At 45.4% G+C, this 19,610-nt stretch overlaps 1 protein-coding gene across 1 annotated transcript in view; it reads left to right on the top strand.

Moving 5' to 3' along the window:
• WIPF3 (WAS/WASL interacting protein family member 3) overlaps positions 1-19,610 on the top strand; it is a 78,272-nt gene that overhangs the window by 54,515 nt on the left and 4,147 nt on the right. The window contains exons 4-8 of the mRNA XM_065938727.1: positions 1,536-1,667; positions 5,073-5,798; positions 9,384-9,530; positions 10,451-10,552; positions 19,478-19,554. Coding sequence (XP_065794799.1) covers positions 1,536-1,667; positions 5,073-5,798; positions 9,384-9,530; positions 10,451-10,552; positions 19,478-19,554 — 1,184 coding nt within the window. The remainder of the gene's footprint in view (positions 1-1,535; positions 1,668-5,072; positions 5,799-9,383; positions 9,531-10,450; positions 10,553-19,477; positions 19,555-19,610) is intronic.

Below are 19,610 nucleotides of genomic sequence, written 5' to 3'. Positions count from 1 at the left end.
TTCCCACATTGCAAGCAGATTCTTTACCAGCTGAGCCACAAGGGAAGCCCAGTATATACAAAGTATGGCACAAACCAGTATAATATTGTAAAGTAATTAGCTGCCAATTAAAATAAATAAATATTAAAAAAAGAAAACAAAAGTAAAAAAAGAAATATATTTAAATATAAGGTTTTATTATGGCTCCATATATTTTGCAGTGATACATGGTGGTAATTCTCAAAGATAGTTCTAAAATATAATTGTATTTAATATCTATAATTATATATGTTAATGTGCATGAATAGGCAAATTATTTTAAGAAACATTTTCAGCATTGGTTACAATAAAAATTAGTTCTGGCTCGACCCACCATCTAATTAGTTAAGCCTGACTCAGTGGACATGAATTTGAGCAAACTCTGGGAGCCATTGGAGGACAGAGGAGCCTGGCTTGCTGCAGTCCATGGGATCACAAAGAATTGGACATGGCTTAGTGACTGAACAACAACAAACAAGTTAACAGATCAATTCATTTTATTGGGACACTCATTTCTTTATCATTCTAGTGAAGAAGTAATGTTTAATGTTAATACTAGGAATAATCTGGCCACATTCCTCCACCAGTAGGCACTGTGCCCTGATTTCTCTGTGCATATTAGCTTCAGGCTGTGAACATTGTCTGCCAAAAATTCTTGTAAGCTCAATGTCTTCTCATTTTATGTAGTTGCTAATCACACACATCTGGAAGGCTGGAATTAGTGACATCTCTCACGAGCTCATGAGCTTTCTTTTCCATAGGGAAAAAAAAAAAAGTGGTGCAGGGAAGAGCACTAGGCCCAGGGAGTGGGAGCTGGAGAGACAGACAATGAAAACACCGAAGAAGAAATCACTGCAGACCTTTACTTCCTGCTTGCAAATCCTGGACCAGGCTCTGTGGACCAGAAGTTAAAATTATTGCCTAAATTAAATCTTTGGGTTTTCTTCATCTAGTCTTCCCACAACAGTCAAGTGAAAATGGGGTCAGCTCTTTACCTACAGTGTTTGGGTTTTCTAATTTAAAAGATGACATCTACTAAATGGTCTTCCCAGGTGGCTCTGTGGTAAAGAATCTGCCTGCTAATGCCAGAGACACAGGTTCAGTCCCTAGGTTGGGAAGATCACCTGGAAGAGGAAATGGCAACCCACTCCAATATTCTTGCCTAAAGAAAGCCCATGGCAGAGGAGCCTGGCGGGCTACAGTTCATGGGATTACAAAGAGTCCACAGACTGAGCGTGCACACACATGTCTACTAAATGGCAGTGTAGAGATGCCTTTGTTTTGATCCTTTTTCAGAGTGGTTACTACTGATGGCTCTTTGGTAGCCTGGAGAGGGTGGCGGACAGGCCGGGGCCCAAGGCAGGGGTTCTTGAGAAAGAGGTTGAGTAGGAGAAGGGTAACACTGGTGGGGGGCAGAGGGAAGGCTGCCACGGGCAGTGTTAGACCATGGCCAGGGTGAGAGCTGGCCGCTCAGCTCTGCTCACAGGTCCACATCTACTTGCCTCTTCTCTCTACAGGTTCTAAAGGAACCAACAAAGAGGGAGGAGGTCCTGCAAACTCTCGAGGGGGGAGCACACCTCCAGCCCTGGGAGATCTGTTTGCTGGTGGCTTTCCAGTTTTACGACCGGCAGGCCAGAGGGATGCAGCAGGTAAGGAAGAGTTCAAATTGGCTACCTTTGACTCTTATCTCCTTGCCTTGCAGAACCAACAGGACAGTCCTCACCTGCCCATAAGTGCCATGTTTAGAGTGAATAGTCATGTGGTAGGAGATCACTTCTTTGGAAGCATAAATACTGGAAGTTTTCAAAACACAGACTTGTTTCTAAGGGATCTTTGAAATCCTCATCCTGTTTAAATCATCCCATTGTAATCACTGAAGAAGGAGTTGCCATAGTGTGGAGTGTTTAGCAATGGTGTGACCGTGGCCCACACTGCAAAGTATGGATGTAAATCACAGTAGAAGGTCTTCATGACATCACTGTGGACTCACTGGCAGTGGTGAGTTGTGATGGGTCTCTAGCATCATGTCTGTTGGGTGTTGCTATGTAACAAACCCTAAACATCACTGGCTTGTATAGAACGTGTAATGAGACTTCCATGCAATACGAGGTCTCCTGGAAACATACACAAATGGAAGGAGGAAGACATATTTCATCTTTTGATAAACACCCAGGCTCAAAAGCTAATTCCTTTCATGTCAACAAAGCCCCCTTGATGTTCTTGAACTGGCCTTTCCCTACCACTTCATGGTCTGCTCTTGTGTTTCTAGTTGGATTTCTAGGGCTTGCATTCATGCGATGATGGAAAACCTTCCCTTGGTGCTCACTCTCGGAGCCCTCTCTGCTGCCTGGTTTCCTTGCCAGAGCTGACTCTGACTCCTGTGGGTCTCCCCTTGAACTCACGATGCTCAGCTCTCTGCTTCATCCCAGAATGGGCACGCACATAAGCTGGGCAAGGACTTGTGCTGTCCTTGCTTCTGCTGCTCACATGATGATACAGACGGGTTTGCCCATCTCTCATTAGGTTGGCCATTTAGTAAGTAGAAGTTCCTGTACTTTAACTGACCCACATTAAGGGTTCTGGAATCTCAGATACATGGTGCTCTCAGACACTTAAAAACTTAGGATTAGTTATTCAGGGGTTGATTTTGCTACTCAAACTTGTTACCTCTTTAAAGTCATCTGGCCAGTGGGTACAGAGGGAGGCCTTGCCTTGTCTGGAGGGCTGCCTAGGTCCTCCATCTTCATCCCTCTGGACTACTGAAAACAGGCTGGAGCACTTGGAGGCAGGAATCTCTGAGGCTGACACCTACCCTGGACCTCAAAGAAAATGCCTCACGCTGGAATCGCAGGTGGTAGATCCTGACCCTGAAAAGGCCAGGTGGGAGCCCCCTGTTCCTGGTCGTGGACAGTCAGCCATTCTTGCAATGCTTGCCTTAGCACCCTGGTGGAACCAAGTCTGCCAGGGTGGATGCATATGTGCAAAGATCTTATCTCTTCCACAGCCATCTAAAAGAAAATTTCGACAGAGGAATACTGACAGCTCCCCCCTGCCTCCAGAAGAGCATTCCACAGTTGAGACTCATGTCATGAGTCATGTGTCCAGGTGGCTGTCGCATCATAGCCAGAGTAGGGTCATCTGTTTGGAAAGCCAGTTACTGTGATCCTGCTCAGTTGGTTTCAGCCCCAGAGTCACCTCTTCCATGCCCTTCCAAGACTGGCCTGACTTTTGGTACCAAATACTTTTAGCACCTGGTTCGGTAAACACACTGGAGACTCAGGAACTGAAAAGCTCACAACCACCAACAGCTGCTGGCATTATAATTTGACATGAAACCTGTGTTTCCTATTCTGTAGCACCAGGAGGCTGGAGGTGTGAGAAGCAAACATGTTTTATAGTGGTTTCCAAATATTTTCATGGAGATTATAAAATATACAGGTGCTGGAATTGGAGAAATATATTCCCAAAAATTCCTTTTAGGGAAAGCCGTATATTTATTTGGAAGAAATGTTTTAATATGCCTGCTAAGTGGAGAGTGATACTCCAAGGACATATTTAAGTGACTGCAGAACTTTTGTGCGTTAAACAAGGAGAGGGACTTTTTTCTCTTTGGAATGACAGAGGCAAAAAAGGGTGAGAAGTGGCAAGTAGGGTGAAAGGGTGTGCGAAGAGTGAGGAGGCCCCAACCTGGGAGCACCCTCCACCCGAGTTTTCCATGACATCCACCAAACACAAATGCTTACTGTGAGCAAGTTGTTGTTGCTGTTGGCATTGGATTTAAAGAGGCATTGGATTTCAAGTTGGGGTTGATGTGATCTACAGGGTAAGAAAGCCAGGAGATCAGGAGACAGCAAGTCGCTTAGAAATGGGCAAAAGCCTTTGGGAAAAGGATCTTTGAGTTTCCAGACGGCATGGAACTAGGAGGTTCAAGGTCATTGGACCTGGATCCCCAAGGCAGGGTGTATTCCCACTGACTTTCCAATCACCTAGTATATTCAGGGAATCTTGAATCTCCTTCTCTCAGTACAGAAGCAAAGTCCATGTTCACAAAATGCTGGAGTGAGAAAAACCTCCCTCGTCAGGAGCTTCTGGTTGGTACACCCGCAGATGCAGGCTGACTGGCCTAGAGAATAACAGGATGAGTGTGAGGGTGGCCTTGAGAGCAGAGAGGGTGCAGGAGGTCAGGGCAGCCCTGCATCCTGGTCAGAGGGTGGAGGTGGGATAGGACAGGGAGCTGGTGCCAACAGCAGTCTGGCCGCTGGAGCCGGGCTCATCTCACCGGAGGCCAGTGTGTTTCTTCAGGCAAGGCCCTTGGGCGGCCCTCTGGTGTGGCAGCTGCTACACCTGCAGCCTCCAGTGGCCACTCGGGAGGAGAATGCGCACCATGCGGTTCCCTGAGGTCGTGCTGGACAGAGCCCCTCACGATGGCGCACGCCCTGCGGTTTCTCCCAGTTCTGCCCGCTGAGCTAACCCAGAATTCTTTTTTTTTTTTTTTTTTAATTTTTATTTTTCAGTGGGTTTTGTCATACATTGATATGAATCTGCCATAGAGTTACACGAATTCCCCATCCCGGTCCCCCATCCCACCTCCCTCTCCACCCGATTCCTCTGGATCTTCCCAGCCCAACAGGCCCGAGCACTTGACTCATGCCTCCCACCTGGGCTGGTGGTCTGTTTCACCACAGATAATATACATGCTGTTCTTTCGAAACATCCCACCCTCACGTTCTCCCACAGAGTTCAAAAGTCTGTTCTGTACTTCTGCGTCTCTTCTTCTGCCCTGCATATAGGGCCATCGTTACCATCTTTCTAAATTCCGTATATATGTGTTAGTATGCGGTAATGTTCTTTATCTTTCTGGCTTACTTCACTCTGTATAATGGGCTCCAGTTTCATCCATCTCATTAGAACTGATTCAAATGAATTCTTTTTAACGGCTGAGTAATATTCCATGGTGTATATGTACCACAGCTTCCTTATCCATTCATCTGCTGATGGGCATCTAGGTTGCTTCCATATCCTGGCTATTATAAACAGAATTCTTTCACTTCCAGGTGGCAAGACGGGCCAGGGCCCTGGCTCCCGAGCGCCTTCCCCACGGCTTCCCACCAAGACTCTCAGCGGCCCGTTCAACCCCCCCGCGTCTCCCAGGCTAGGCAACGCCTCTGAGGGGCACGGCGCGGCCAGGGCGGTCCCTCCTCGCCCCAGCATGCCCGCCCCACCTCCCCCCACGCCGCCCCCACCGCCCCCGCCCCCGCCCCTGCCCCCGTCCTCCCCCGTCAAAGCTCCGCTGGTGTCCCCACCCGGCCCACCGACCAAAGGGAGCCCCCCGGTGCTTGAACCGCCTCTGCTCTGCACGCCGCCCCCGCCGCCCCCGCCGCCCCCGGCCTTGGGTCCCAGTGACAAGGCAGCGAAGCCTCAGCTAGCCCCCTTGCACCTGCCGCCCATCCCGCCCCCGCTCCCGCTCCTCCCTCCTTGTGGGCACCCCGGGCTCAACGCGGGTGCTGCCAGCCCGCCCCAAGATGTGCGGGAGCCTCCCGCCCCGCCGCCCCCGCCTCCTCCACTCCCCCTTTACGCCTCATGCACCCCCAGATCCTCTTTGCCTGCGCCCCCTTTGCCAAGTGCTAACAGCAGCTGTGAAGTCCCACCCCCGCTGCCCCCCAAGTCCCCCAGCTTCCAGGCCCAGCCACCCAAGCCCAGCGGGCAGGCCTTGCCGGTGCCGCCCGCCCCTCCAGGACCTCAGCCGTTCCTGCAGAAGAAGAGGCCGGGCCGAGGCCCCGGTAAGCCCTGCTGTTCTCCAGGGTGGTCGTGTCAGAGGATAATTTTTTTGACCGTTGGCAGCAGCTCTGGAGGTGCTAGGGAAACCCCCAGAGGACTGCACCTGTGGCCCACTTGGGAAAACCTCAGGACGTCTTAACTCTGAATTTTGTTTTAGATCAGACCTGTTCAGTGCCCTGTGGAGCACAAGAGAAACTTGTTTTATGTGACTTTATGCTGAGGTATTAAGGTTAGCGACAGGAAACTGGGGTAAGGACGGCCAGAAGACTTGTCCAAGATGGTGCAGACCACAAGTAGGGATTCTGGCCTTAATCACCTTGCCGTGACTAGCTGCGTGACCCAGGGCAGTTCCTCAGCCTCTTTGTGCTTCCTTTTCATCTGTGAAATGGGCATAGCAATAATTCTCCCCTCATGCAGTTGTCAGATCAGTGAGATCTAGAAAAGTCTATTTGTTTTTACTATCACCATTCCCCAGGGTGGGACAGCTATAAGTGCAATTGTTTCCAGAACCAGCTCTCCGGTGTAATTTTTGTCTGAGTTATTATAGTCTGGCTCCCAGCCAGGATTTTCATTGATCCTGAGTAGATTAGTTTAGCATTCTGCCATATCTTTGGCAGGTTCTCCAGCTGACTCAGGAAAACTGAGGGTCCATATTTTCAGCCAAACTTTAAAAATAATCCCTTCATGTTTCCAGCAGAGATGAACTGGATTGAATATACATACTCCATGACTATGATTTCCATGAAGTGATTAGCCTTCAATTACCTTTGGTGTGCTTCTAAATGGAAAGCACACTGCACATTCACACACACACACACACACACACACACACACACACACACACACACGCACGCATGCTGAGTCTTTGCAACACTGTAGACTATAGCCCACCAGGCTCCTCTGTCCATGGGAATTCTCTAGGCAAGAATACTGGAGTGGATTGCCATGCCCTCCTCCAGAGGATCTTCCCGACTCAGGGATTGAACTCATGTCTCTTGCAGCTCCTGCATTGCAGGCAGATTCTTTACCGCTGAGCCATAGGGGAAGCACCCTCCACCACACACACACATACACATATACACACACACTCACTCATAAATATATGCACACACTCATCAAAGCCCATATCCACACACATAGGCCAACATATATCCACAATTATACACACAGGCTCATATTCCTTGATTTTTCAGAAAAAAAAATTTTTTGAGAAGACATTCTTTTTATTAATTGAAGTATAATTGATTTAAAATGTTATATTAGTTCCAGGTATACAGCATAGTGATTCTATATTTTTATAGAGAATACTTCATTTAAAGTTACTATAAGATATTGGCTATGTTCCCTGAGCTGTACATTATATCCTTGTGTCTTATTTATTTTATACCTTGTAGTGTGTACCTCTTAATCCCCTTCCCCTATCTTGCCCTGCCCCCACCCCTCCCTACTAGTAACCACCAGTTTGTTCTCTATATTTTTGAATCTGCAGAACATCTCTTGATGCAGAAAGTTTCTTAAATATACATCATTGAATTAAAAATAATACAAGTTCTTTGTAGAGCAAATAGAAGAAAATGAAATCACCCATAACATCACCCAGAAGTAAAAACTGTCATATTTGGATGTTTTCCTTTTTTTCTTAACATATTTAACATATTTCTTAACCTACATATTTACATGGTTAATATGATGTTGTATATACTATTTTCTATTCTGTTTCCATTTATTATAATATTAAAAGCAATTTTGATGCAATTTGATATTTGTGAAATTGTTAAAATGTATCTGTAAGCATATTAATATAATTGATATGTACCATATTTCTAGTGTTAGATATTTAAGTTGATTCTATTTTTTATTACAAATAATATTGCAGGAGATACATTTATAGCAATTGTAGTCTATATTTTAAAAAATTTTTTAAAAGGATAAGTCCCTGAAAGGGAGTGCCTGGTACAAAAAACAAGGATATTTTTAAGGCTTTTGATCACAAGAGATAAGATTTTAATCATTCTCTTCTCAACTGACTGATCATAATGTCCAGCATTAGTATTAGTGAGCCCCTTCTGAGGCTCATGATTCCTAAATGTTTAAGATGGGTGAAAAAAAATCAGTGCTTTAGATTCAGAGAGATCTGAGTTCAAATCCTGCCTTCCCACCCACTTCTGTTTTTAATGTCCTTGAACCTTGCTTTTTGTAATTTGACAAATGGAAATAGTGACAGTAACACCTTTTACAACAGATTGTTCCACACCAAGTGAGGAAGTACGCCTGGTGTGCTTTGCCTGGGGAGAGGGGTAGCTAGGGGCTCAGCGGCCTGACTTCCTTCTCTCTGACCAAGTGGAGAGGCAGCTTCTCACCCAGAAGAGGGGTCCATAGCCCCTTATCCTCTTTAGTCCCCTTGTGGGAACAGGTAAATCCTGGTGGATCCTGGTACAGAGGAAGGGAAGACCAGCAAGGAGGAGGAAGACTGAGAAAGGGAAAGGCCGAGGGTGGAGCTGAGGGGTGGGGTGCGCTGACGGCCGTGGGGAGGCCAGCTTCTGCACTGGGCCTGCACAGGCCCCAGAGCTGCAAATCTGACTCCAGGAATGGGCGCTTGTCTGGCCTCTTCCACTGTGATTTTGGACGTGAGACTTGGCTTTCCATGAACAACACAAGGGCGATTTCTGCTTCAGGCCAACCACAGGGAAGAGTAGGAGGTTGTACTTGTGAACATCTTGACACAGATAGTAATGGTGCAGTTGTCATCACTTCAAGAGCAAAGTGAAGAGTCGAGTACCAAGTTGATGTGCCAAGGCAGCAGGTTATTAACTGCCAAATGAGTCATGCGAAGAAGTCTTGGCAAAGGAGATCATCAGGGAAGAATTGATGAAGTAGATGGGATTTGAGTTGGGCCCTGGGGGCCAGCTAGGTTTTAAATTCACTGGAAGGAGAAACATAGGACTAAAGTGCAGGAGAATCAGTGCGAGCAGAAACGCAGGGGAAGGAGCAAGCCCCCGGCAGCCTGCTCATCCAGCCCCACCCCGAGTCTCACCTACAGAGAGTCCTTCCCTTGCATAGGATTGTGCAGTATCTTCACTTCTTTGGGCTGTACCATCTGATGACAAGGGTTGATACTGTCATAGCAGCTAATATTCATTGAGCCCCTACTACATGCCACTTTAATTAAATCAACTCGCTTAATACAGTCCATGGAATTCTCCAGGCCAGAATACTGAAGTGAGTAGCCTTTCCCTTCACCAGGGGATCTTCCCAACCCAGGAATCGAACCTGGGTTTCCTACATTGCAGGTGGATTCTTTACCATCTGAACTACCAGGGAAGCCCAAGAATGTGTATATATATTATTATTCCCATTTTATGGATGAGGAAACTGAGGCACAAAGAGGTGGTGTTATTACTCCAGCAGGAGGACTGGGATTCAATCCCAAGAAGGTTGGCTCAAGAGGCTGCCTTTTCATCATTGTATCATCTTTACACCCAAAGATCTCAATACCTCACCTCTCCCAGAAGGTTATAGCATCTACCATCCTAGCATCTTCTATCTGAAAGTCCTTTATCTGAATACACCATCATCTTCTCTGCCAGGAACTGGTGGGGGAAAACTCAACCCACCTCCAGCACCCCCTGCGAGGTCACCCACCACTGAGCTTTCCAGCAGGAGCCAGCAGGCTCCAGCCTGGACTCCGACCCAGCAGCCTGGAGGTCAGCTGCGGAATGGAAACCTGATCATTGGTGAGTGGGGTGAAGAACAGCCTACAGGTTGTGTTAAATAGAGTTTCTTTTGAGGCTTTCTGGGGGAAGGGTTCCAGAATCTACTCCCCAACCTTCTGATTGAGACTACAGAGAGAGAAGAAAACCAACATTTAAGTTGTGTGTGTGCATGTGCACACACCTGTCTCCATGGAGAAATCAGACGTAAGCCTGATAGACTGATTTGCACAAGATGAGAGGATGGATGCAAGGTTCACCAGCAGAGGAACAATTAAGGTAAAGCTGTGGAACTAGGAAGGAAAGTCCTCTGGGGCCAGGTGTGACCAAGAATCTTTGTCCCCCTTTGTGGGCTGAGCTACTGTCACACCCAAAACCTAGATCACAAAGCAGGGACTCAATTCATAAAAGAGCTGCAGGACCCTTCTCCTCTTGCCATCAGGGGCTCATTGCAGAATCCCTTTGCTTTGGGAAGCCCTGGTCCCCAACTGGACACAGGCTGGGCTCCTCCCCACCAGGCAGCCTGAGGACTCCTGTTCTGTCCAGCCCTCCCACCTCACCTAGAGTCCTCCTCAGGAGCACAGGAAGGACCGCAGGCCACAGGGACTTGGCTGACCTTTGTTGCTGCCAGGTTCCCCACCTCTGACTCTGGGCCCTGGATAGGCCTGTGGCACGTCTGCTCCCTTTGGAAGCTTCCTTAAGACATTGGTTGAAGGAAGTTGGGTGGATGATGGGAAGAGTCTGTGACTTCACTTGTCCTGATTCCCCCTTGTCCCAGATAAGTAGTAATAGTAAAAGTTAAGAGGTGAATGGATGTCTTAGAAGGGAACAGCCCTGCCATTAAAACCTTGCACGGAGCAGGCAAGCCTGTTTGCTCTTGGAAATTATTAAAACTCGGATCATCATAGTAATGAGAGTGATTTTGCGATTTCCCTTGTGTGCAGATGACTTTGAATCTAAATTCACGTTCCATTCCATGGAAGATTTTCCTCCTCCGGATGAGTATAAACCATGCCAGAAGATTTACCCCAGCAAGATCCCCAGAAGTAAGTACCACCTCGCTAAGACTCCTGGTTTTCCCTGACCCTCCACAGGCTATACGAAGGAACTCTGAGTATCTGCCTGGGCCTGGGTGGGTGATGTGGCACCAAGAAGAAGGAGCAGGAAAGGAGCTGGTTTCAGGCAGAGACAAGGTTATCAGTCAGGGCAAGCGGACGTGCTTGTAGGGCGGCAAGGTAGAGGTGACCTGGGCCAGGTTGAGCAGGGAGTACTCAGGTCTGAGGCTGAGGGGTAAGGTCAGGAGTGGGAACTAGCTTTGCAGGTCATCAGAGCCTTATCCTAAGCCAGGGATTAGCAAATATTTTCTTTAAAGGGCCAGAGAGGACATGTCTGAGGTTCTGCTGACCATCTGGTCTCTATCACAAGAATTCAACTCTGATGTTTTGACATGACAGCAGCCATAGACAACACATAAAGAAATGGGCATTGCCGTCTGCCAGTAAAACTTTATTTGGGAAGGCAGGCACTGGCTGCATTTGGTCTGCTGGCTGTATTTTGCTAATCTCTGCCCTAAATCACTGCAAAAGAAGAGTTTTAAAAATCTTTCTGTTACATAGCCTTTCTCAGGAAGTGCTGTGTAGTTCTTCAACCTTCAGACTCTGGTAAATTCTAATCCAAGTTGGTTACATTTGGAGCCCATGGTAACTAGTCTTATCCCTGAAAATAGAAGAAAAGCTTTACCCCACACAGCTCACCAGGGTAGACAGGTGGCAGTCTGCTGTGATCCTCTCCTTTCAGAGAAATGTTCAAATCAGTGCCCACACCAGAATAATCTCCTGGTGATCAAGAAGTAGTAGTAGTTAAAATATAAACCCAACCTACTCATGAATGGACATCTTACAGACCAGAAAGGGCATTTGCCATTTCAAAAAGAAGATATGCTTTGGGATTGATGTGGCATTGGTGGGCATGAAATACTGCAGGAGCCTCCAAGCACAATTAAACAAGCGTGTCCCTGCCATTCCTGGGAGCTGTGAAGAGAACCTTGTTAATTATGGGAGTGTAAGCCTGATACAGTTCATGCTTATCTGATTACATTTCTTCTTACAGTTTTCCTATTGTATTTTTCCCGTTGACCTGTAACCCCAGATTAGAGGTCTTGGTGGTCTGGGAGATGACTTTGGTTCCATCAGACGAGGCTATTTCCCTGCTCTTTTGTGACATTTCTGGAGCTCTGTCTCCGCCTGCTTGCCTGCTTTCTCTCTGTCCTTCTGACGCACAGCACACAAACACCCTAAGGCTTAGTGCTTTCAGGGCTGTCTTCCATGTCTCCAGTCTGCAAGTATGAGCCGTTTCTTTCTTTAGTAGATGACTTTGTCCAGTTTTTTAAAAATGTTTTTTAGAATGCATTAGGTTCCTCAATCCACTAAACAGAATTACCATATGACCTAGCAATTCCACTCCAAAGAATTGAAAGCAGGTGTTCAAACAAGATATCTGACAGATATTCATAACTATTCACAATAACCAAAAGGTGAAAAGTACCTGAATGCCCATCAAATGGTAAATAGATAAAACAAATGTGGTGGAGCCATGCAGTGAAATATTATTGGACAGTAAGAAGGAATGAAGCAGTGATACATGCTACAACATGGATGAACCCTGATAACATTATGCTAAGTGAAAGAAGCAGATATAAAGGCCACATATTGTGGGATTCCACTGATTTGAAATACCTAAAATAGACAAATCCAAAGACACAGAAAGTGGATTTAGCAGTTGCCAAGGGCAGGAGGGTATGGAGAATGGGAGTGACTGTTAATGTTGTTAATGGAAAATTTTATATTATGTGTATTTTACCACAATAAAAAGAACGTGCAAAACTCTATCACTAGGAATCTTTGGAAAAATGCATAGCTCACAAATATTCATTAACTTTAATGACAATAGTAAGGGTGAAGTCATCATTGTATGCACAGATACTTATTAAGGCCCTTAGCACTGGAGAGATTTAGGTAAACGATCCCCTTGACCTATCCTTGAGAGAGTCATGTGTTGGTGAAGGAAGAGAGGACAGACAGACACTGAAATGTAAAATTTCACTCTGGTGTTCCCAGCCAGACTGTCCTCATCATGGTCAGTTCACTGGGAAAGTGGCTGATTGACTGCATCCCAACTCTTTTTTTCTTTACGTTTAATTGTGGTTTAAAAAATAGATAACATGAAATCTACCATGCTAACCATTTCTGTGTATACAGTCCAGTAGTGTGAAATGCATTTACACTGTTGTACAACCAATTTCCAGAGCTCTTTTCATCTTGCAAAACTGAAACTCTATACCCATTGAACAATTCCCCATTCTCCCCTCCCCTAGGCCCTTGGCAACCACTGTTGTACTTTCTGGTTCTCTGGTTTTATGAGTTTGACTACTTTTGGTACCTCATATAAGTAGAATCATGCTATATTTGACTTTTTGAGAGTGGCTTATTTCATTTAGCATAATGTCCTCAAGGTTCATCCATGCTACAGCATGTCACAATTTTCTTCCTTTTTCAGACTGAATAATATTGCATTGTATGTATTTATCACATTTTGTTTATCTGTTTGTCTATCAATAGACACTTGGGTTACTTTCATCTTTTGGCTGTTGTGAACAATGCTGCTATATACACAAGTGTACCAATAATTCTTTGAAACCTTGCTTTCAGTTCTTTGGCGTATATACTCAGAAATGGAATTGGATGACGTGGTAATTCTATTTTTAATTTTTTGAGGAACTATCATATTGTTTTCCCTTTTACGTTCCTATTAGCATACACAAAGTTTCCAGGTTCTCCACATCGTCACCCACACTTGTTATTTTCTGATCTTGGTATTTTGTTTTGTTTGTAGCCATCTTTATGGGTATGAAGCTGTATCTCATTGTGGCCCAACTCATTTTCTAAAATACATTTACTTTATATAGCAAAACTGGCTACCATTATATCCATTAGCAGAGAAACTTCTCCACCAGACACTTATTAACAGCTCGATGTGGTTCACACCATAAAATCAAAGAATTAGATGTCCCAATACTAAGAGAATCAGAAGACAATGCCTGTGCCAAGGTATTTCTTTCAGCATTTATGGAGGGCAGTTAGGTAGTAAGGACCTCTGGCCCAGTGTGTTTGTCTTAGCCATGCCCGATTATCACTGGTGACCACATCCCTTCGTGTGGTCTTCCCTGATGATCACTGCAGATAAAATAGCAGCCCTTCCTGTCATTCTCTTTATGCTGCCTTATCATCTCTTCAAAGCATGCATCACCTCCTGACATGTTATATATTTACCTGTCTCCCGTCTGTCTCCCAAGTACAATGTAAGGCTCTGGAGGGCTAGGATAATATCGATTTTTATTCACTGCTCTATTGTCAGCTCCCAGCATGGGGGCAGGTACTTGTTTTTGTTTAGTCGCTAAGTCTTGTCTGACTCTTTGCAACCCCATGGACTGTAGCCCACCAGGCTTCTTTGTCCATGGGATTTTCCAGGCAATAATATTGCAATGAGTTGTCATTTCCTTCTCCAGGGGATCTTCCTGACCCAGGGATCGAACCCGCCTCTCTTGCATTGGCGGGGGAGTTCTTTACCACCGAGCCATGAGGGCCAGGCACTCACACTCGAGAAATACTTGTTGAATTAATCAATTAAAAATCCACATGCATATATTTTAATATATTGCTAATCCATTTACAGAAGAAATTTGAAAACAACACGAATTTCCAGCAACGAGGTGAAATAAATTAGGGCAGAGCCACCGAGTGGAATGTTCTGCATCTACTATAGTAGTGCTATTGAATATTTAGTGACATGGGAAAATGTCAATGCAACCTTGAGAAGAAAAACAAAACAACCCAGTATACTAAAATTACATTAAGTAAAACCTAGGGGCTTCCCTGGTGGTCCAGTGGTTAAGAATTCACCTTCCAATGCAGGGAGTGCAGGTTTGATCCCTGGTCAGTGAGCTAAGATCCCACAGGCCTCACACCAAAAAAAAAAAAAACAACAAAAAAAACCCCCAGAATATAAACAACAGAAGCAGTACTGTCACAAATTCAATGAAGGCTTTAAAACATAGTCCACATCAAAACAAAAACTTTTAAGAAAACCTAAGTTAATTTTAAAAAGAAATTGTTTCATGAACTTATGTGGAGAGGGAGAAGTGGAACAAAGAAAGAAAAGAGAAGCTAGAAATACATCCACTCCAGTATTAGGACTGATTATCCCTTAGTTCCGGAATGTTGGGTGATATTTATTTTCCTCATGCTTCACTATTTTGTCCAAGTGTTCTATAATAAATATACATTACTTTTAAAAATCATTAAAACTAATTTTAAAATTCCAAATTATGGGGCGAATGTCGATGATTAAGCCCACCCCTGGGCTGGGTGCCTGAGGAGTGAAGTGAGGCCCTATGGTGTGTAGGGTGACTCTGTAAGTTCTCTAGGTGGGGTGGTGGGTCCCTCAGACCAACGTCATCTGTGGCAGAGGCAGCCAGGGAGGAGAGGAGAGGCCAGATGTGCAGTTTCTAAGGCTTAGCTCTGGCAGATACTAAAATTATCATGTCCAGTGAAATGCGTCATGTCCTTTAGTCAGAGGCTACGAGAGGCTTCCAGCCTTAGAGCAAGGGAAGCCTTGTGAAGTTTTCCAGCCCAGTTCCTTCCAGGTGAGCAGAAGGAACCAAGCAGAAGTAGGGTGGCCGGCTCATGGTCACAGCTGGTGGCAAAACCAGGGCTCAAGGTGTGGTTCTTTGTTTCACATCGGCTAGGAGAGCCTGAGGCTTCTTGACATGGGCGGGCTTCCTGACATACCAGAACAGCATAGAACCAAACCAAGGGTGGGTTCCGTGCCTTCTCAGGTGAGGGGTCTCCATGCAGAGGCCTAGGGAGAACTCCCCGCATGTGCCCTCAGCTCACTTGAGAGGAAAGGATGCACCTGACATTAGAAAGCAAGCTACAGACTCAGTGACTCTGTATTCAAAAGGGAAAATGATGACTCCAGGTTGCTTTTTAGAGTTCAAACCAGCATCTTTCTGGATAAATATATTTTTAACAGCATCTTTTTCTTGTTTTTAAAAGACAGAAAAACAACTACACCCAGGGAAATGCCATTATTTTGGCTAACCCTCCTGTAAGTAATCATACAACATACAGTTCACAGAACATACAGGCCCCTGGGGAATACAGCTGAGGGCACCCTATCTCTGGCCCAGCCCATATATTCATCCCCACAGGCTGCACTGGAATCATCTAGAAAGAGCATCCTCTTCTGTTTTGCATCTCGCTTCATATTTGTTGAGCTGCTTTGAGATAGGAAGGGAAACAGAAACTACCATTCCATTTAACATCTGTGTCATACAGACAGGCTTCCCCGGTGGCTCAGCCAGTAAAGACTCTGCCTGCAGTACATGAGACCCACGTTCAGTCAGGAAGATCCCCTGGAGATCCCACTCTAGTACTCTTGCCCGGAGAATCCCATGGACAGAGGAGCCTGGCGGGCTACAGTCCATGGAGTTGCAAAGAGTTGGCTAGCGTTGCCAGTGGAACGTTTCCAGTCACAAAGAGTTGTGCTTTTGATTGCATGTAACCATCTGCCTCTTGTGTCATGGTCCAATCAGTATTCCTTCTTTGCACATGAGGCTAGTACATGCAGCATCGAATTTGTTTCAGATACACAATGTGATTCTCTGTGCCATAACCGCTACTTTCCACCTGATGCCATGTGGACCCTACCTCAGAGAGATCGAGTTGGCCCAGAGCTGACAGTTAGATCTGCCTCTCCAAGGAGTCTGTTTTCTCCTCATCCAGCCCCTGGAATTGCACTCCAAGACTGGGAGGCGTTCTGGGAGACCCTCCAAGAGACCCAGCTTTGATGGCCAGCCAAGTTTGTAAATCCTTTCTGGATACTTTCCAAGCCCTGCAGTATTCAGCCTCTTGTTGGTTGGCTACAGAACAAATTTTTTTTTTAACACATGAAAATATCTGTGTCTGGGAAAAGGTATAAGTCTGGCCTGATTTACAAATGACAAAAAATAAAGTTGGAAGCCAGCGTGGCCCTCAGGCCACTGCTCCTTCCACCCAGGAGTAGACTTTCTTGTTTAAGCCCCACTGTTCAGAGAAGTCTTTCATAGTCGGCTGCTCTGTAGCCACCAGCTCCGGACACACAGCCGTGTTAATAACTGGAAAAAGAGGTGTCATCTGGTTACCAGGAGGCAGCAACAATGGTTACTCAGGCTGTTCTGTGTGCAGCAGACACATGTGATTGGATAGAAATGGGAAAAGTCTTTCTTACTGCACATTGTGGTACCAAAAGTTTGAAAACCAGTATTTTAGTGAATATGAAATGCTCTCCTGTAGGAAAACAGCCCATGTGAAGGACTATTTCAAGCAGAAGGGCCCTGTTTGTTGAATTCTAAGAGATCCTAGTGGCATCTCATAAGGAAATATTTGAGACGCCACCCCCAAGGAGATATTTGAATTAAAAGAATCTTAGGTAACCCTGGCAACTCTCAGCCACCCTTTTCTAGCAACAGTGAAATTTCTTTTACAAGATGTAGAGTTTTCTTTTCTGTTTTATGAAGAAATTGGTCATCCTTTAGCTCTGCTGTTGTTTCCCATCATATTTATAAAAACTAGTGGGCACTGTTTACCTATGGAGAAGCTTGTTTCGTTGCCCAGTTGTTCTTGAAGAGGGGATTTTGCCTCCCAGGGGACATTTGGCACAGTCTGGAGACATTGTTTTGTTGACACAAATGGTCTCTGGGGCTCAGAGGATGTTGGTGTCTAGTGGGTAGCGACTAAGAAGGCTGTGAGATCACCTACAACCTACAGGCAGCCCCCCCAAACAAAGAATTATCCAGCTCCAAATGTCAGTAGAGCCAACACCCCCCAAACAAGGAATTATCCAGCTCCAAATGTCAGTAGAGCCAACACCCCCCAAACAAGGAATTATCCAGCTCCAAATGTCAGTAAAGCCAACACTCCCCAAAGAATTATCCAGCTCCAAATGTCAGTAGAACCAAGTTAAGAAACCTTGGTATAAAGGAAGGCATTTCTGTAGCAGACTGGAGTAAGTCTAAGAACAGTAGTTTCAGGGCCATACTGCTGCATGGAATTAAGCATATCAGTGTCTCTACTTTTTACAGGGGCTTCCCTGCAGGCCCAGCAGTAAAGAATCTGCCTGCAATACAGGAGACACAGGAGACACGTGTTCAATCCCTGGATTGAGAGGATACCCTGGAGGAGTATATACCCACTCCAGTATTCTTGCTAGGAAAATTCCCATGGACAGAAGAGCCTGGTCCATGGGTTCCCAAAGAGCTGGACACGACTGCAGCAACTGACCATGCAAATTTGGCTAAAAATCTAGTACTTCCTATGCCATTTGCCCCCCAAAAATCTTTATCCTAGAACAGATGCATTTGTTCATTTTAAAAGTATTGTAATAAAAATTGCAGGGCCCATTGGATTAATGTTTTCTAAGTTGTAGAGACCCTTCTATGTGGTAGTTCATTTAAAAAACGATATCGTACCATAACAGATTCTTAAGATGACTTGTATGTTCATTTTGTAGAAAACTTGAAAAGTGTTTTTAAGAGATTTTTAAAGAGCAATAAATCCAAAAGGAATCATTCAGTATATTATTTACATTTTTTAATGGATTTTTAAATAGTTGAAAGAAAGTGAAAGTCACTCAGCTGTGTCTGACTCTTTGCAACCCCATGGACTGTATAGTCCATGGAATTCTCCAGGCCAGAATACTGGAGTGGGTAGCATTTCCCTTCTCCAGGGGATCTTCCCAACCCAGGGATTGAACCAGGGTCTCCTGAATTGCAGGCATATTCTTTACCAACTGAGCTATCAGGGAAGCCCTTTAAATAGTTGAGGTGTTGCTATTTATACAATTTCTAGCCTGCTTTTTTCTCCTACATTTCAAACATCAACCCAAATTATTTGAGCCTTTGTAGACACTCAGATGGCTGTTTGGTGCTCCATCATATGATAACAAACCCTAGATTTCCTAAACACTATTTTTGAATACAGGTTATTATCAGTTTTTTTACTATCATAAATAATCTGTGATGGGTATTTCTGCTTTTCATGTTAATTTGTAAGTTGCACAGCAGCATGAATAAGGGCTTTGGGACATGGATATTTAATTCGTAGACTGTGATAGAAGTAGACAGGAAAGTCTTGTACCAAATGCAGCAGAGAATGAGACACAGGGACACCATTTGGATTACCTGGCTCACAGAAAAAGTTCTGGAGTTTCTGGGAATGTGGATTTAAAACTTGGCTAGATCAACCAAACCACATATCTGCCTATATACATACATATCTGTGTAAGAAAATGCCAAAAAGTAAAACCAAGCTGGAGGGCTAAACGCCAAACTTTTAGCAGAGGTGACTCTGGGATAAATAATTGGGATTAGAGAGAAGGACAAATCCACATTCAAATTCTTAATTATGAGAATATATGTTCATATATATATAATTTGTGTAATATTTAAACCTAGCATGTTTTAGAGAATGAGTTGGATCCTCACAGGCAAGGCCTGAATTGTGTCAGCACATACTTTTTACTCCTTTTTTAAACATCGCTAGCCCAGCACCTGCTCATTTGGGGTCAGGACGCACGAGCGAGTCTGTAGCAGGTGGGGTGTTCAGAGCTGAGGCTCACCTGCATCTAGATGAGAACCCTTCATAACTTCTCCTTCCAGCACAGTGGACATGATGCCTCTGTATCCACGGTCTGTGACAGAGAAGCAGTGGGTGGAAACACACAGTCTAGGGCCAGGAGCCCGGGGGGTTCGGGTTGACGGGCTCACGTTACCCTGGGTTCCTGCGCCTCTGCCCTGGGTGCCGGCGCAGCCAGACTGTGAAGCGCACAGCCGGCCCGCGGCCAACAGATGGTGAGATGGTTCCTGTGTCTTTCAGGCCGCACACCTGGTCCCTGGCTCCACGCCGAGGCGGGCGGGCAGAGCTCTGATGACATCAAAGGCAGAAACGCTCAGGTAACAGAGCTCTCTGGTCCCTGAGTGTAAAACCGGGAAGCCTCCTCAAGAACACA

This window comes from Muntiacus reevesi, chromosome 6 (assembly GCF_963930625.1).
Source record: "Muntiacus reevesi chromosome 6, mMunRee1.1, whole genome shotgun sequence".
Lineage (NCBI taxonomy): Eukaryota > Metazoa > Chordata > Mammalia > Artiodactyla > Cervidae > Muntiacus > Muntiacus reevesi.
The sequence above is the reverse complement of the archived record's forward strand: the minus strand, read 5'-3'. Positions and strand labels throughout refer to the sequence as shown.